Here is a 15,757-nt window from a genome sequence, read left to right on the forward strand (position 1 = left end):
TTCCAAATTGCCAAGTCTCTGACAGGGAATATCAGAACGGACATATGGACAAGTACCACCTTTGAGGCGAAAGGAATCATACAGCGAATAATTTGGGCATCTGAGATGAGCAGTAGTTGAATCAACAGATAACTGAGATTCTGTTAGAAAAAGTACATGGGGTTTGGCAGACTGCAAGTGGAAATGACATCGTTGAGATTAGAATTGAGACCATGTATATTTGTGAAATGAATTAGGAAGTGCTTGGGAGGTTTAGATCTTTTCGCAGATAAGCTTGCTCTATTAGTTTCCAATTCATGGTGTATTCAATAGTAAGAAAAAGTGGGTGGGACATGCTGTATGAACTTATGAAATTTTTGGATATGGGGTACACGTGGTAAGAATATACCCAAATCCTTGATATAACGTGGCTTCGACAATGCTCCCCGCTTACACACTACTCGGACTACCTCCAGTTACTATCTGGCAGAGTAGAGGTAGCAAGATTATACACTAGCTGATCCGGAAGCCTCCTAGAGAGTTACCAAAAGGTTCTGTCTGGTGTACTAACTAGCGGCCGGACTGCGAACTCCGTTTTAGAGCTGTAAACTCGAAATGTAAGGAATATTTGATCTCGCCACGATGTTCATCATAACCTCAAAATTCATCAATCATATTGCATGATGGAAGAGATAGGGTAGGGTTGACTGGAACTTAGCTGTAGAGACTAAACATGGCTTCCACCACTTCAAGCCTCCAATAAGCAAAGTGGTGGTATTGCACCGGTTGATGATCTAGTACTGCCTGGTAACATAGAGGGGCGGCATTCCTCCATGTGGTGTGGGTGCCACACCTCCACCCCTGCTTACGTTCGTTCACACCTGGGTGGTCACTCACCATGTACTTGTGCATGGAGTTTATACCCAAGATTATTAACAGTCGCATCATCGTGAAGGTGCAAGCAGAGGATTTGGCTGTCACAGATCGTCCGGACTTCGCGGAAATGGGGTCCACTTGACTTGAGTGTCACCCAAATATCAGTTCCATCAGCATTTTAGACTCCCAGGGGTCGCAAGTACAGCTTGTCTGGCATATCTGAGAGAATGTCTGTGACACCCTCAAGTATTCAACTCTGGCAGTAAGCTAGATAATCTTGTAATAACTGAGAGTAAAGTGGAGGAGAAATTGTAGAAGATAAACACAAGAAAGGCTCCTGGGGTCGATGAAATTTATCCAGTTATGTTAAAGGAGGCGGCAAAGGAAGTAAGCAAACCCTTAGCCATAATTATGAGAGCTTCCCTGGACTCAGGGGAGGTACCCATGGACTGGAGATGTGCAAATGTGACCCCAAACAACAAAGGGGGATCAAAGGGAGACACAGGTAATTACAGACCTGTTAGTTTAACTTCCGTTCCAGGGAAATTAATGGAGGCACTGGTTAAAGAAGCATTGCAGGATCATCTAGACAAGACTTCAGTTATAGCTTGGACACAGCATGGGTTTGTTAAGGGGAAGCCTTGTCTGACTAATTTGATTGGATACTATGATGTAGTCACAAAGGAAACTGGATGCAAAGAATAACTTTGATATCATATATTTGGATCTTAGAAAAGCCTTTGATACTGTTGCACATGGAAGACTGCTGCAGAAATTGGAGCAGTGTGGCATTGGAAGCAATTTGCTGCTATGGATAAAGGGATGGTTGAGTGGGAGAAGACAGAGTGGTAATCAATGGACACTGCTCTTTGTGAACTAATTTTATTAGTGGAGTCTCTCGGGGTTCAGTGTTGGGCCCATTGTTTTCTGTATTTATAAATGATATTGATGATGGTATATTTGGCTTAACGTCCAAGTTTGTAGATGATACGAAGGTTGGCAGGATTGTTAATGACAGTACACTGCTGCAACAGAATCTAGAAAAGTTGAGCAGATGGGCTGAGAGGTGGCAAATGAAGTTTAACTTTGACAAATGTAAAGTACTACATATGGGAAGCAGTAATCTCAGAGTAACATGTCAACTCTTTGGTACCACACTGACAATGGTAGAGAATGAAATGGACCTGGGGGTAATTGTGCAGGCAGATATGAAGTTTTCTGAGCAGTGCAGATGGTCTGCAAGAGGAGCTCATGGTGTCTTGTCAATGATATACAGGAATTTTTCTAGCAGGGATAAGGAGGTGATTATCCCCTTGTATAAGGCAATGGTCAGGCCACACCTTCAGTACTGTATACAGGTTTGGAGGCCTCATTTTAAGAAGGATGTAGAGCTGTTGGAATGAGTGCAGAGAAGGGCAACAAGATTAGTGAATGGAACAAAGGGTTGCTCTTACAAAGAAAGGCTTAAGTTTTGCAAATTACAGTGTCTGGAGACTAGGCACCTGCGAGGTGATCTGATTGAGGTGTATAAAGCCTTGAATGGTTTGAGCATGCTCAATGCAAATGGGATTCTTCCTCTTGCTCAGAATAATCGCCTGAAAGGGCATAAATTCAAATTGAGGAACGATGGTTGTAGGATAGATGTGCGGAAGTTTGCCTTTAGCCAGCAGGTAGCTGATTGCTGGAACAAACTTCCATCTGTCGTTGTTGAAGTTGATAGCTGAAATCAATTCAAGGCAGAACTTGAGAAACATTTGGAGCGAGTGGATGGGTGAAATAAGTGTTTTTTTTTTTACGCTGATGCTGCATAAGTTTGCTTTCTTGCATCATGTGCCTTTGCTAATGCTAAGTCTGTCCTGACAATATTATCGGTGTGAAAAATGCACAAAACTTGGTGTGAAAGTTTCTTGAACGGCAGGGTCTTGTGAGAATAAAGTTTGTCAACCAAGACCTTGAACCAGTTATTCTGAGGCCAGCACCAATCAGATTGAGGAAGTTGTTTGGGCTGCAGGCGACCAACAAGGATGAAATTGCAACAGTTATAGGCATTTCTGTTAGCTCTGCAAATACCATTCTTCACAAAGATATCCGAGTACGCAAGGTGTCAGTCAGGTGGGGTGGCAGCTTTCTCAGGAACAAAGACATGTCAAGTTGTGTTCAGCTATAGTCATTTGAGATGCTTTAATGAATTGTTGTTTTTTGATTGTAACAACAAATGGGATGAGTGTTTGACTGTTCAATTCTGAAACCAGGTATCAGTTTGCCCAGTGGAAGCACACTGAAGTGACGAAAATTATGTTTTCTGGGATATCTGTGGAACAATCCTTACACATTGTGTTCCCTAGGGAATTAAGTGACAAGAAATTCACAAAAAGATTGTGAAGAAAAAGTTTCTCCCAGCATTTCACAAGAAACGTCCACATGGACTGAATCACATTTTATTTTGTCAAATGTGATTTTCAGTCCATGATGGGATGGGATGGAGCATTGTCAGGACAATGCAAACAAAATTCAGGTTATCCTGCATATACTTGCCCGACCTTATACCTAGTGACTTTTGGTTGTTTCAATGCTTCCTTCATTGAAGGATGCTGTCCGTGACAGAACTTTTCCTAGCTGACAAGCAGCAGCTTTGTCCATTCACTAGTGAGCTAAACATGCCTCCAAATGAACCTTCACAGCAGCCTTCATAGCTTGGAAGAAAAGGTGTGAAAAAATGTGTGTTGCTTCTAGGAGATCATATTGAAAAATGACTTAGTTTTATTTCTGTACCTTTTTTATTTTAGGAGAAATAAATTTGGAGACCTTATAACTTGAAGCATGCTATGACTTATAACCTTATAACTATGAAGCATACTGAAGCATTAAACATACTACTTGTTGGGTAACATTTTTATCTAACAACGTATAATATTCCTTAAAAGCCATCCATTCTCTTAGTTACACTCAAACTGTAAGGCAAATACTATTATGCCTTACAGTGTGAGGAAGCAGCAGGAGGCTTTTGCTGCACTGGCAAAAAAAAAACAAGTAGATAAGAAAATGCAAATTATATGCTTCCCTCCTCACATAGGTGAGGAGGGAAGTTGACCTTCGAATTTTTTTTAAAACCGTTAGCCTCAACTACCTGTGAGGGCAACTTGTTCCACCAATTGGTGACTCGCTTGCTAAAAGAACGCTTCCTACAATCTAATCTAAACCTCAATCCCTGTATAATTTGAATTTATGACCCCTAGTCTGTAATTCTTTATAACAGTGGGAATTAAACCTCATTAATTTCACTAATCTCTCTCTCTCTCTGAAGTGCCTGGTTGCCAAGCTCTGTAGCCTACATAATTGGAGTCTTTCCTCATACAATCATCCTTTTACTAATCTCACCATTCGAGTTGCCCATCTTTGGACCCCATTTCAAGAAGCTCAATGTCTTTTTTCAGATGAGGTCTCCATACAGTATTTCAAATGTGGTCTTACAATTGCCTTATACAGTATGTTATGACACCTCTACAGGATAACATTTGATAAATTATCGATAGGACACCATGGTCTTTCCTGGCTGCCTGTTTGCACTGTTCAGAAAACTTCAAAGCTGCCCATATTATAACTCCCAGATCTCTTTCCTCCTCCACTGTTTTTATTTCAACTGCAGAAAGTGTATAATTTATTTGTGGGTTACTATTTCCCAAGTGTAAGACCTTGCATTTAGCGGCATTAAAACATAGTTGCTACTTCTCTGACCATCTTTGAAGTCAGTTCAAAAAATATTTTCAGGATTCCCATTGTATGCTTTGTTTTTTGACTGTTGCTTAAGTTTTGTCAGCCAGTGTAGCTATAATGGTTATATACTTGATGAATCTAATTTGTGGAAAGTGAAAATTATGGTGATGACAAAAAAGTCAAATAAAATAATTAAATTTCAAAGGATATTGCAGGTTCATCTACTAAAACATTCTCTTACTGAAGGAAAGTTTGCAGGCTTGCTTAAACATTCCTTCAGTAACAGAACAATTCCTTAGTATAATTACAGGAAAAAATTTTCAGTCTAATTTGGTCAATTTCATCTATTGATGGAAAGAGGAAGATGGGTCCTAAGTGGATGGGTGGTGAGGGAGAATAAACTGTAAATGAAGAGAATTCCCAGAATTGCTAGATGGTATAGTAAAATTATGAATTGGCTTGCAGGAATAAAATGAGATGGCACACACAATGCAGATGATCTACTAATACTAGAAGTATAGTAAATAAATTTGATGAATTTGAAGTGCTGATCATCAAAGGCAGATATTGTTGGGATATCAGAGACATGGTGTCACACAGATATAAGCAGTGCAGAATTGGAATTTAGGGAGTACAATGTGTTGCAGTAGTATATGCACATTACTATCAATAACAAACCTTCCAATCTTTGTATCATCTGCAAACTTGGACTGTGAGTCTAATATATCTTGATCAATATCATTATTAAATAGAGAAAACAACAACAACAATAGGTCCAGCATCGAAACCTGGGACCCTGAGAGACTCTATTAATAAAATCTGTATACAGTATTATAATTTTAACATTTAGTTTTATACAGAATTATGTAGGAACATAATTCAGATTCATTTTAGTTAGGAAACAATAATAATGTAAATTCAAGTTCTTCAAAAAAAGTTTCACAAAACATCTTTAAAATGACATTTTATTCTGTATCGTCATCACATGTTAACAGAGGAACAATTTTCTTTTTCTTTTTTGGTTGAAATTCGTCACTGCTCCTACTTATCTTTCTTCAGCAGAATTTCTTTCAATAAAATCTATTATCAAAGTTTGATTTCTGTTTTTTTTCCTAATTCTCTACAAATCTCCTGGTACAAAGATTAGCAGTTTTGTAATTCTCTTTTAAATTTTAAGCTCTGATCCATGTTTGGATCATTATCAACTAAATTATTTTCCAGATTTCTATCCATTTCTAGACCTTTACTTATCGTGTTTATTGTAAGTGTTGGAACTGGGTCATCACAATTGCTTTCAGATTCATCACTGGCATTGATAATCATGATCAATTCTTTTTCATTCCACTCTCTTTCTGCCATCAATTCCTGAATACCACAAATGGCCAAATCATTGAATCCTCCCACCAGATGTGCCAAATTAGTAATTTGGGTATATTCCTTCTCTGCTGGTGGGATACTATTACCAATAAATACTATTTCTGGCTAAATAGCTTTCCTGCAGGCATTTAACATTGAGGCTTTTATGTCATGAACTGCCATTGCCATTATTTTCATGTAATCTAGAATTGTAAATTTTTGCCAAATGTGGTCAATGGTAAGTATATTGTCGGAATCTAATTCATCCAGAATTTTTTGACAGGTGTGGATAATGTTTATATAATATTTAAATGTAACAGTGATATCCTGGTCAAAAGGTATCAATGATGTTGTATTTGGTGGCAAGAATACTACCTTGACATTTTCACTGCCCAAATCTGTAGGATGTCCTGGAGCATTGTTTAAAAGTAAAAGAATTTTGAATTTCGTGGTTCGGGTACTTCGTATCCAAAGAAATTACTTTTCAATTTGACCCTTTCTTTACATTTTCCTTTGACATTATAGTGTCTACAAAAAAAAAATTGAAATAAAGAAAATTAAATTTGAATTTACATGTGTACATATGTCTTTCTACTATGAAACCCATTAAATTTGCTATATACTTATCAAATTATGATTATTATAATAATAATAATTGGCTGATTAATTTATTATTTAAATTTAAGTTTAAATTAATTTTAATCTGATTTTGACTGGGACTCTCTTGAGTTACTTTTTCCATTAAGAGGTTTGGGACCTTTTTTTTTTTTGCTGAGAACTTCTGGATATCTGCATGGAATAGGTTGTAATAAGTACTGTGGAAGTTAACTCCTTGCTTTTTGTTGATTGCAGAGCTTCGAAACGTTTTATGAAGTAGGCTTCTTTGAAAGTTCTGGAATGTGATGAATCTGTCATCAGTACTGTGGTGTTGGAGAAGTCCCACATGTTTCTGCAGGAAAGGGCATGTGCAGCTGTTTTGAACTTGTTGATTCTGCTGTGTTGTCTTTATTAAGTTCTTGTATTCTTTTGTTGAGTCTCCTATATGTTTCATTACACACACACAGTTGGACCTCTCTTTAGAACTTCCATATAACGAATTTTTCTATGTAGCGAACTTTTTCGATTTTCCCCTGGTCATTACATTGAAAATGGTTTCTGTATAATGAAGAAACTGTCCATATAACGAACTTATTTCGACAGACCTGGGTACATATTGTTCACACCTCAGGCCTTTAGGGTATAGAGCTGATAGTGTAGGAAGCACGAATTAAGAGCTAAAAGGATTAAGAATTAATCCTTTTAGCTCTTAATTCATGCTTCCAGAATTAATCCATTAGCTTTTAAGAGCTAAAGGGAATAATTCCATGAATTAAGAGCTAAAACATTTTACAATTTAGTGGTGCCCCTAAAACCCTGCAGGAGGAAACTTGTCAACCATGGTGCAGGATGCCCAGCAGGGGGTCAGCAATGGCTAAAAAGTAGTAGTAAAACCTATACATCCTTTACACTAGTGTGTGTACCGAGAAGTCGTGCTAAATTGCTATCTATGTGTCCACATTGGCAAAGAGTAAGGCATATTCTCAACGAGGACATTGGGTCTCATCAACCTGTTTTCTACTGTAAGCATCCTATTAGAAAATTAAGAAAGAGTGATTTTCCTTTATCTGGAAAATTAATCTGTTGTTTCGAAGAAATGAGTCATCCACACTCACTAAATTTATCCTATCTCTGTATGGTAGGTGCAAGTGATCCCTAAATCAGTTTTGTTTTAGCTGCTATTCATGTAACCTTACTATGGCTAAGAGGAAATCCTTGAGTCTAAAAAGTGGAAAAAGTGGAAGTGCTTAATAGTATACATCGTGGCTTTAAAAAAAAAGAAACTGCTTAAAAATTTGGTGCTCCTGTCAGTGTCGTAACTTGAAAAAGTGGGCCCCCAATGCAAAGTTTAGTGTGGGCCCCCCTGAAAATATTAAGAAAAAATAGACTCAATAATAATGACCCCAATAAATGGATCCCTACCCCCAATAAGTAAACCCTTATTCGACTTTGGCCCTCACAGTCACAAATCCTTAAAAATTGCCCTGGAAGTGGCAGCTATGCTAATACCATTTCACTCTATTCACTGCAGTTTCGCATGTGCTGTGCAACTAGCTAACAATAAACATGCTTCGCATGATAAAAAGTATTGTTCATATACATAGTAAATTTCATCATAAACATAACTAAAACAAACTTACATTTTTACTTAATTAAATTTTTTCCTGTTTCGAGTAGTACAGTGGACCCCAATGCACTGCATTGGCATAGTTACGCCACTGGTGTCAACCATTCTGAAAAACCATGTTTCAGTTCTCAAACTGGTTGAGGAAATGGGACCCAGTCAGAAGCTTGCAAAATTATGCCTTTGTGAAGATGTAGATGAAGCAGTTTTTAAGTGGATGAAGTTGATTCGAGACCAAAACATGCCGATATGAGGGCCATTAATAAAAGAAAAGGATATGGAGTGCACATCTCAAGGGCATAATGCATTCCAGGCCAGTTCTGCTTGTTTGGACAAATTTAAAGAGCATCTTGCTTACTTGAAAAAGTTCTCTGATGAAAGTGGAGTTGCAATCGAAGAAGACTGTACCCATTGGAAAGAAACAGTTTTGAAAAAATTGTTTGAACACTGGTTTTTAAATTTCGATAGAAAGACGACAAAAGAAAACAGAAAAATCGCATTGATTGTCGACAACTGCCCTGCCCACCTAAACTCTGTAATTTGGAAACTTAAAAAAGTGTGAAGCTTGTTTTCTTCCTTCCGAATACCTCGTCTAAACTGCAGCCAATGGGCCAAGGATTTGAAAATGCAAGGTGCATACTGAAAAAAATTATACTGAGAATAGAAACCAATCCAACTATAGATTTGCAGATGTGCATATCAGAGTTGGCAAAAGTGTGGAGTCAAGATATGACAGAAACGATTAAGAATTGTTTTGCAAAAGCAGGTTTTGCTAAAATGCCAATTAACAGCGATGAGAGAGATGAACTACTACAAGATATTGAGCAGTCTTCGAAAGAGTTCCAAGTGAGGTTTGATCAGTGGAGAAATTGTTCTTGACTAACGTTTCCTAGTTAAAAAATGATTACATAATAGCTGAATATCAGAGTAACTCAAACATTTTGGAGAGTATTCAAAGAACTAGTGACAATATCAGCGATGACTTGGATAAAAATTAGGGCAACAAAGAGAATGACGGGAAGATTAAACCTTCCAAACATGAAATGTTGGTAGCATTGGAATCTTGGATCGAGGCCCCCTCAGTGTGAAGAAAATGTGCCAGAAAATATATTTGAATGCTTAAACAAATGCAAATATTTTACGACATAATTCTTAAAAGTGTACTAATATATTGTGCACATCATATAAGTAGCCATTTCTTAATATGTGTGTATTAATAAATTGTTTATTTTAAAACAATTAATTGAGCAAATAACTTTTCTAACATTTTAGTTAGAAAATTTATTCATTGCCATTTATTTCTAATTTATTTCCCATCTTTTACTATATTTCTGAATTTACAGTATTTTTCACTGTTGAAAGAGTCATTTCTTTATAACGAAATTTCTGTTTAACAAATTTTTTCGAGGGAATGATCGATTTTGTTATATAGAGGTTGGCTGTATATATACAGGAACTCCCCGACTTACACAAATTCGACTTTACGTAAGTTTTTGCCGGCAGTGCAAACTGAAAAAAATATGGAAATGTATTTTGCCTCTGCAGGGATAAATTTTAAGGGGCAGAGTGTGCACATATAAAAGAACATGTTAAAGGATCAATGCATTTAAGATCAACAGTGATCACAAAACATGTCCAGGTGCTATATCGAAGATGGAACAGCTATTAATAATATGGATGGAAAATCAGATTCAGAAGCGAGTGCTCCTGAGTCTAATGGCCATTAAAGCAAAAGTATTTATCAAGCTATTAAGGATAAGTAAGACAAACCCCAAGCCGTGTTTGTGGCAAGCAACTGGTGGTTTTATAGGTTCAAGCATTGTGCTGGTTTCCGCAATGTAAAAGTATATGATGAAATCACCAGTGCCGATTCTGCAGCTGCAGAGAAATTGTGTTGGAAAAAATTATTGATAAAGGCAGCTGTTCAACGCAGCAAATTTTAAACATTGACAAGACTGCTCTGTATTGGAAAAAAATGCTGGATCGAACATACATTGCCAAAGAGGAAAAGACAATGCCAGGTTTCAAGGCTTCAAAAGATAGGGCCTTGCCTTGGGGCTAATGCAGTGGGAGATTACAGATTAAAACCACTGCCTGTATACCATTCTGGAAATCCTCGTGCATTTAAGGACATCAGTAAAGCCACCCTACCTGTGCATTTCCAATCGAACCAGAGCATGGATAACAATATTTCTCTTTGAGGATTGGTTTAAATGCTGCTTCATTCCCGAGGTTGAAAAATATTGTAGAGATACAGATGTTCCTTTCAAGAATTTGCTTCTATTAGATAATGCTCCCGGACATCCTACGCATCTAGATGATTTCAATTTGAATGTGAGATACCTATTTCTACCGCCAAACATGACTTCACTCATCCAACCTATGGATCAGGGTGTTATTTCAAATTTAAAAGCATACTATTTATGCACATTTGCTCAGGCATTGTCTGCAGTAGATGATGAGAAAAATTTTACATTAAGAGACTTTTGGAAATCTTCCAGTATTTACCATGCCATCTTAAACATTAATAAGGCCGCCCAGGCTTTATTAATGTTTAAGGATGATGATTAATTTTTAAGGTTAAAGATGGAAGTCTGTTCACCAATCAACTACCTGCTGGCTAAAGGCAAATTTCTGCACATCTATTCTACAATTGTCTTTCCTCAATTTGAATCTATGCCCCCTCAGGTTCTTAATCTGAGCAAGAGAAAGATTCCCATCAGCATTCAGCTTGCTCAACCTATTCAAGGCTTTATACACCTCAATCAGATCACCTCACAGGTATCTACTCTCCAGGTGCAGCAATTTGCAGAACTTAAGCTCTTTCTTGGTAAGAGCACCCTTTTATTCCCCTCACCAATCTTGCCCTTCTTTGTACTCGTTCTAGCAACTCTACATCCTTCCTAAAATGAGGCCTCCAGACTGTACACAGTACTCTAGATGTGGACCGACCATTGCCTTGTACAACGGGATAATCACCTCCCTGTCCCTGATAGTAAAATTCCTATATATCATTGACACGACTCATGACCTGCCCTGGCAGCCCGTGAAGACAGGCTGTCAGGACAGGAGTCTTGTTCTACTAACACACACATGTTTTGTGTGTATTAGTAGAACCATCATTGGTAAAAAGATCTGAGTGGGGGCATGGTTATTAGTAATATCCAAGTAGGATGAGTTATAAAAATTTTGAGAAGAACTGGGATAACAGATTTGTCACTTATCACTAATATGGAGGTCTGAGTTCAAATTCTGCTGGAGGAATTCTTAAAGGCATCTTTAAGGGTGTATTTAGCTGATCTCAGACAGAGGAAGTAGTTTCCCTTCGAGCTGTTCTAGTTTTTGGTCTGCACAACATGCAGATCTGCCAGTGAACACATACAAACATAATACATGATAAAAAAACAAAAAAAAACTGATAATTTCATAGGAGCTGATGCAGTGAAGTAGTTGATATGCTAGAGAAACCTTAACTAACCATTATAAATGCATTTGCATATTGCACATGCATGTATGTGTTTAAATATAACAAATGCTTAAATATATGCATTAATAAATGCTTATTTAAACATGATAAATAACAGATTATCTGTGATTTTCAGCTATAGAAAATTCTTTGAAAGAGACTGGTGGTTTCATTGAAGACTTGCATCTTTTACAAAATACTCGGTTCTCTTCAGATGCTGAGGTTCCAGAAAAGGAACCATCCAAAGTGAGAGCTTTGTATGATTTTGAAGCTGCTGAAGACAATGAACTGACTTTCAAAGCTGGGGAAATTATACTTGTTCTTGATGACAGGTGAGAAAACTGTTATTGATTATGACTGATTGGAATCTGTGTGTAGTTCTATAATGGCCATTACCAGCATCTTCTTATAGATGTAACTAGCAGTGATGTCTGTTATAGACGTTGTATAAAACATATGTCACCATGATATATCTACATTACTGATGTGCTTATGATAAAGATGGAAATAGTTTATGCAGTAGATTAATTTAATTCTAAAGTTCACTATCGGCAGGGCCAGAAGCACATTTTAAATAGCTTTTACAAAAATAATTTATGTGGCCTTTATAAATTATGTGATGGACAATTTTTTTTTTTAATTTGCTTCTTAGTAAATATTAGAAAGTGTGTTAACAGCAACCAGTTAAGCCAAAATTACTTAGCTTATTTTCCAATATCTGAATATGTGGATACAAAAACACACAGTGTAGCACATTATAATTGTTACAAGAAACACATGCATTGTTAGTTAAACTTGTGTTTAACTAACAATATATGCAGTACCAGTAAGAGAAATAAAATGAAAAATATTAACTACAAACTGGAAATTTCAATAGCACTGTTTATATTTTGTCTACTGTGTAGCCAAACTTTTTTCCACTTTTATTATTACAAATACTTAATATTCTAATACTTAAGAGAGAAAAATGTGTTCTCTTTTGCATTACATACATTGCTTACTTTTAACATCCAACAAAGTGTTGAACTCATCTGAAGTGCATGCCTCATACACTGCACTCTCATATCCTACCATGTATTTTATAGTGCTAATAGCATGAGGCTTTTGCTTTAAATTTATTGAATTTATTTTGCCTGCTGTGCCATCTCATATTTTCAATATATCTTGTTTCTAGGATGTTCAAGTCTTCACAGTACCTGCTTACCCAATGGTGAGATCCCAGATTGAAACCATAGTTATGAGAAACGGCATACATTTTAATTAAATAGCAAACACTGAGGCAAGTAGGGCAAGTGGTGGGTGAAGCACTTCCATGATACGTGATCAGTGCACCACATAGGAACCTAGATTGTTCATTGCTGCATACAGAATGAGGCTTGCCCTACTTGTATGGTGTTTTAAAACCTTGAAAGGATTGAATAAACCAAAATCTGAGGGCATCTTTACAGTTAGACATCTGGCTGCCTGCTGCACTGCCAATTTAGATGGTGATAATTGTAGAATATGTATTAGAAAGTATTCAGACACAGAGTGATTGACTGTTAGAATAAATTTCCACTTTGTGTAGGGCCGACCGGGCTAGCCAGGTGGGTAAAGTGCCTGCCTGGCAACCCAAAGGTCGCGGGTTCGAATCCTGCCTCGGGCTTGGATCAAAGTACTGCAAAAACCTTGGGAGGTGCACTATGGCCACAGAAGCCGATGCGCCAACAGCTACAAAAAAAAATAATAAAAAAAAAAAAAAACGTTCTGTAGGTGAGACTGGTGAAGGGAACAAAAGGGTGCTCGTAGTTAATAAGGCTTCAGTTCTGCAAATTGCAGCATGTCCAGTCTAGGCACCTGCAGGGAGATTCAAAGTTGTTCACTTTTGAAGTTATCTTTATTTTCAAACTATAACAAACAACTGAAAACTCCATTTTTATTATATTGAAAAAATATATATATTTTTAAATAATCCTCATCTGATGCTATTTACGCATGTGTTTTAAACGTTTTTATAACTTGTTTAGACTATGTATATATTAAGTGCAATAGCATCATAACTTGTTTATTAATGCCCACATTTGGGAATTACTTCACTGTCAGCAAGCAAAACTTGAAACAAGAATTGAAAAACTCTGTCAGTAGTTGAATGTTGGTGATAAATGAAAACATCTGATCCAAGTGAAGTGTCAGCATTGCAAGATACTGCGAGCCAAACATGATCTGCTTATTGATGTGTTAACAAAATTCGCATTTTAGAGCATTTGATAATTATATGCAAGGGGCTTAACAAAGACTAAAAAAAAAATATTTTTTTTATGGCCGGACTTCTTTAATAATAAGACAAATAATGTCAATAAAACTTGACTTCAGTTATTCACCATCTACTGAGGTGAACACTGTTACCACACTGTTACCACATCAAAATTACTTAAATTAAAATTCATTGATGACTTTAATAGATATTTTTCTTTACAAATTTAAGTAATTTTGATGGAGAGTTACCAGTATGTGGTAACAGCGTTCACCTCAGTAGATCGTGAATAACTGAAGTTAAGTTTTATTTAGTTCATAGTATATGATAATTTTCCAAATTTTTTGGCTTTACATAATTTAGTGTTTTTGCCATGCAGCATGGCAAAATATGGACTATGGAATAGATTCATGATATGAAAGTAACATGTATTTGCAAAACAATATTTTTATTGATCTGTGTAATTGCGTTAATTATAAAATTGATTTTTTAGTTTTGATACATTCTTATGTCATTCTAGTTTTCAGGTATAAGTTTTATGTAGATTTTTTTGTATTGAAAGTTAAGTCGTTCTTAACCTTAATAGAGTGAAAATCCTTGGTTTAAACTAAATATTTTTCTCTGAGAGCTGTACAGAATTTTTATATAGCCACCCACTCTTGTTAAATTTTATGCAGAAAATGACATATTTTAGAAAAAAATGTAGAATTTTACCACATAAAATTGTTATTTTTATATAATAAAGTTTTTAATGACTTTGTGAGGATTAAAGAAAGAGAAATAATGCATTTTTTTTTTAAATTTATTTGTAGTGATAAAAACTGGTGGAAGGGTTCCAACCAAAGAGGCACTGGCTTGTTTCCTGCCAATTTTATTTCTAGAGACCTTGATACCCAACCTGAAACCACAGGTATAATTTGACTTGAAGAATTTGATTTATTTATTACAGTTTATTTATCATATTAAGTTCTGTTTGATTATAACTGCACAATACTGGGCAGAATTTAAAGAATTCTTGTAAGTTTTGATGAACTTACATTTAAACTTACATGATACTCTTTCTTTAATAAAGAGTAACTTTGTTAAACTTAAAGAGTTACTCACAGAGAATTACTCTGTGAGTAACTCTCTTTAACTCATTGTTGTGTTGGGCAGGCACGACTTCATAAAATTCCACTTCCAGTCCAATGTCACGTCCAGTGTGCCCATCAGCATTTCCGATTATGGAATTTGTTTTCCAGCTGTGTTGGCACAATTATTGTATTACCATCTCTTTAAATATCAAATAAACAATCTGAAAAGCTAAATCCATGTTTATTAATGTTTGTATTAAATTAGCACATGTACCATTGTATTTTTTTTTTTACTTCTCTTTCAGTCAGATGTTGTTGATGCTGGATCATTGGTGTTTCCAATTATGAAAATTTGTTTTCCCACTTAACTGTGATCTATTTATATTTCATATAAAGAATACGAAAAATTAAATCTATATTTATATTCAGTTGTTAATAGCAAGTTTTTTTTTTTTTGAAATCTGCATGGCTCAGCCAGTGCAACTGTCAGCATTTCTGATTATAAAATTTGTTTTCCCAGTGTACTGGCATTTATTTATGCTTCATATAAACAATCCAAAAAACTAAGTCAATATTTACTTACAATAGTTAATGGCAGGCAGAGTTTGAGTCAACATCCTGAATTGGCAAATCCTTTAATCGATTCTGATTAGAAATATTTGGATGGAGTGAGATTTTATATTTGAATATGCAACCTGACATATTCTGCTTCTTGTAAAAAGGCTGTTGTAGGTCCAATAGGCACTTCCATTTTTTGGACGATTGGTCGGAGAAAGGAAAGATGAAGTATTTAATATTTTCTAACTTTTTTTGTATTGTTGTTAAGTTAAGTGTTATAT

The 15,757-nt window shown here is 36.1% G+C and overlaps 1 protein-coding gene across 1 annotated transcript in view; it reads left to right on the forward strand.

The window, feature by feature from the left end:
* Positions 1-15,757, forward strand: part of LOC150077654 (signal transducing adapter molecule 2-like) — a 149,173-nt gene that overhangs the window by 68,543 nt on the left and 64,873 nt on the right. Inside the window, exons 7-8 of the mRNA XM_090385190.1 lie at positions 11,749-11,944; positions 14,658-14,755. Of these exons, the coding sequence (XP_090241316.1) occupies positions 11,749-11,944; positions 14,658-14,755 (294 nt within the window). The remainder of the gene's footprint in view (positions 1-11,748; positions 11,945-14,657; positions 14,756-15,757) is intronic.

This window comes from Mastigoproctus giganteus, chromosome 11 (assembly GCF_048544385.1).
Source record: "Mastigoproctus giganteus isolate SK-2022 chromosome 11, ASM4854438v1, whole genome shotgun sequence".
NCBI lineage: Eukaryota > Metazoa > Arthropoda > Arachnida > Uropygi > Thelyphonidae > Mastigoproctus > Mastigoproctus giganteus.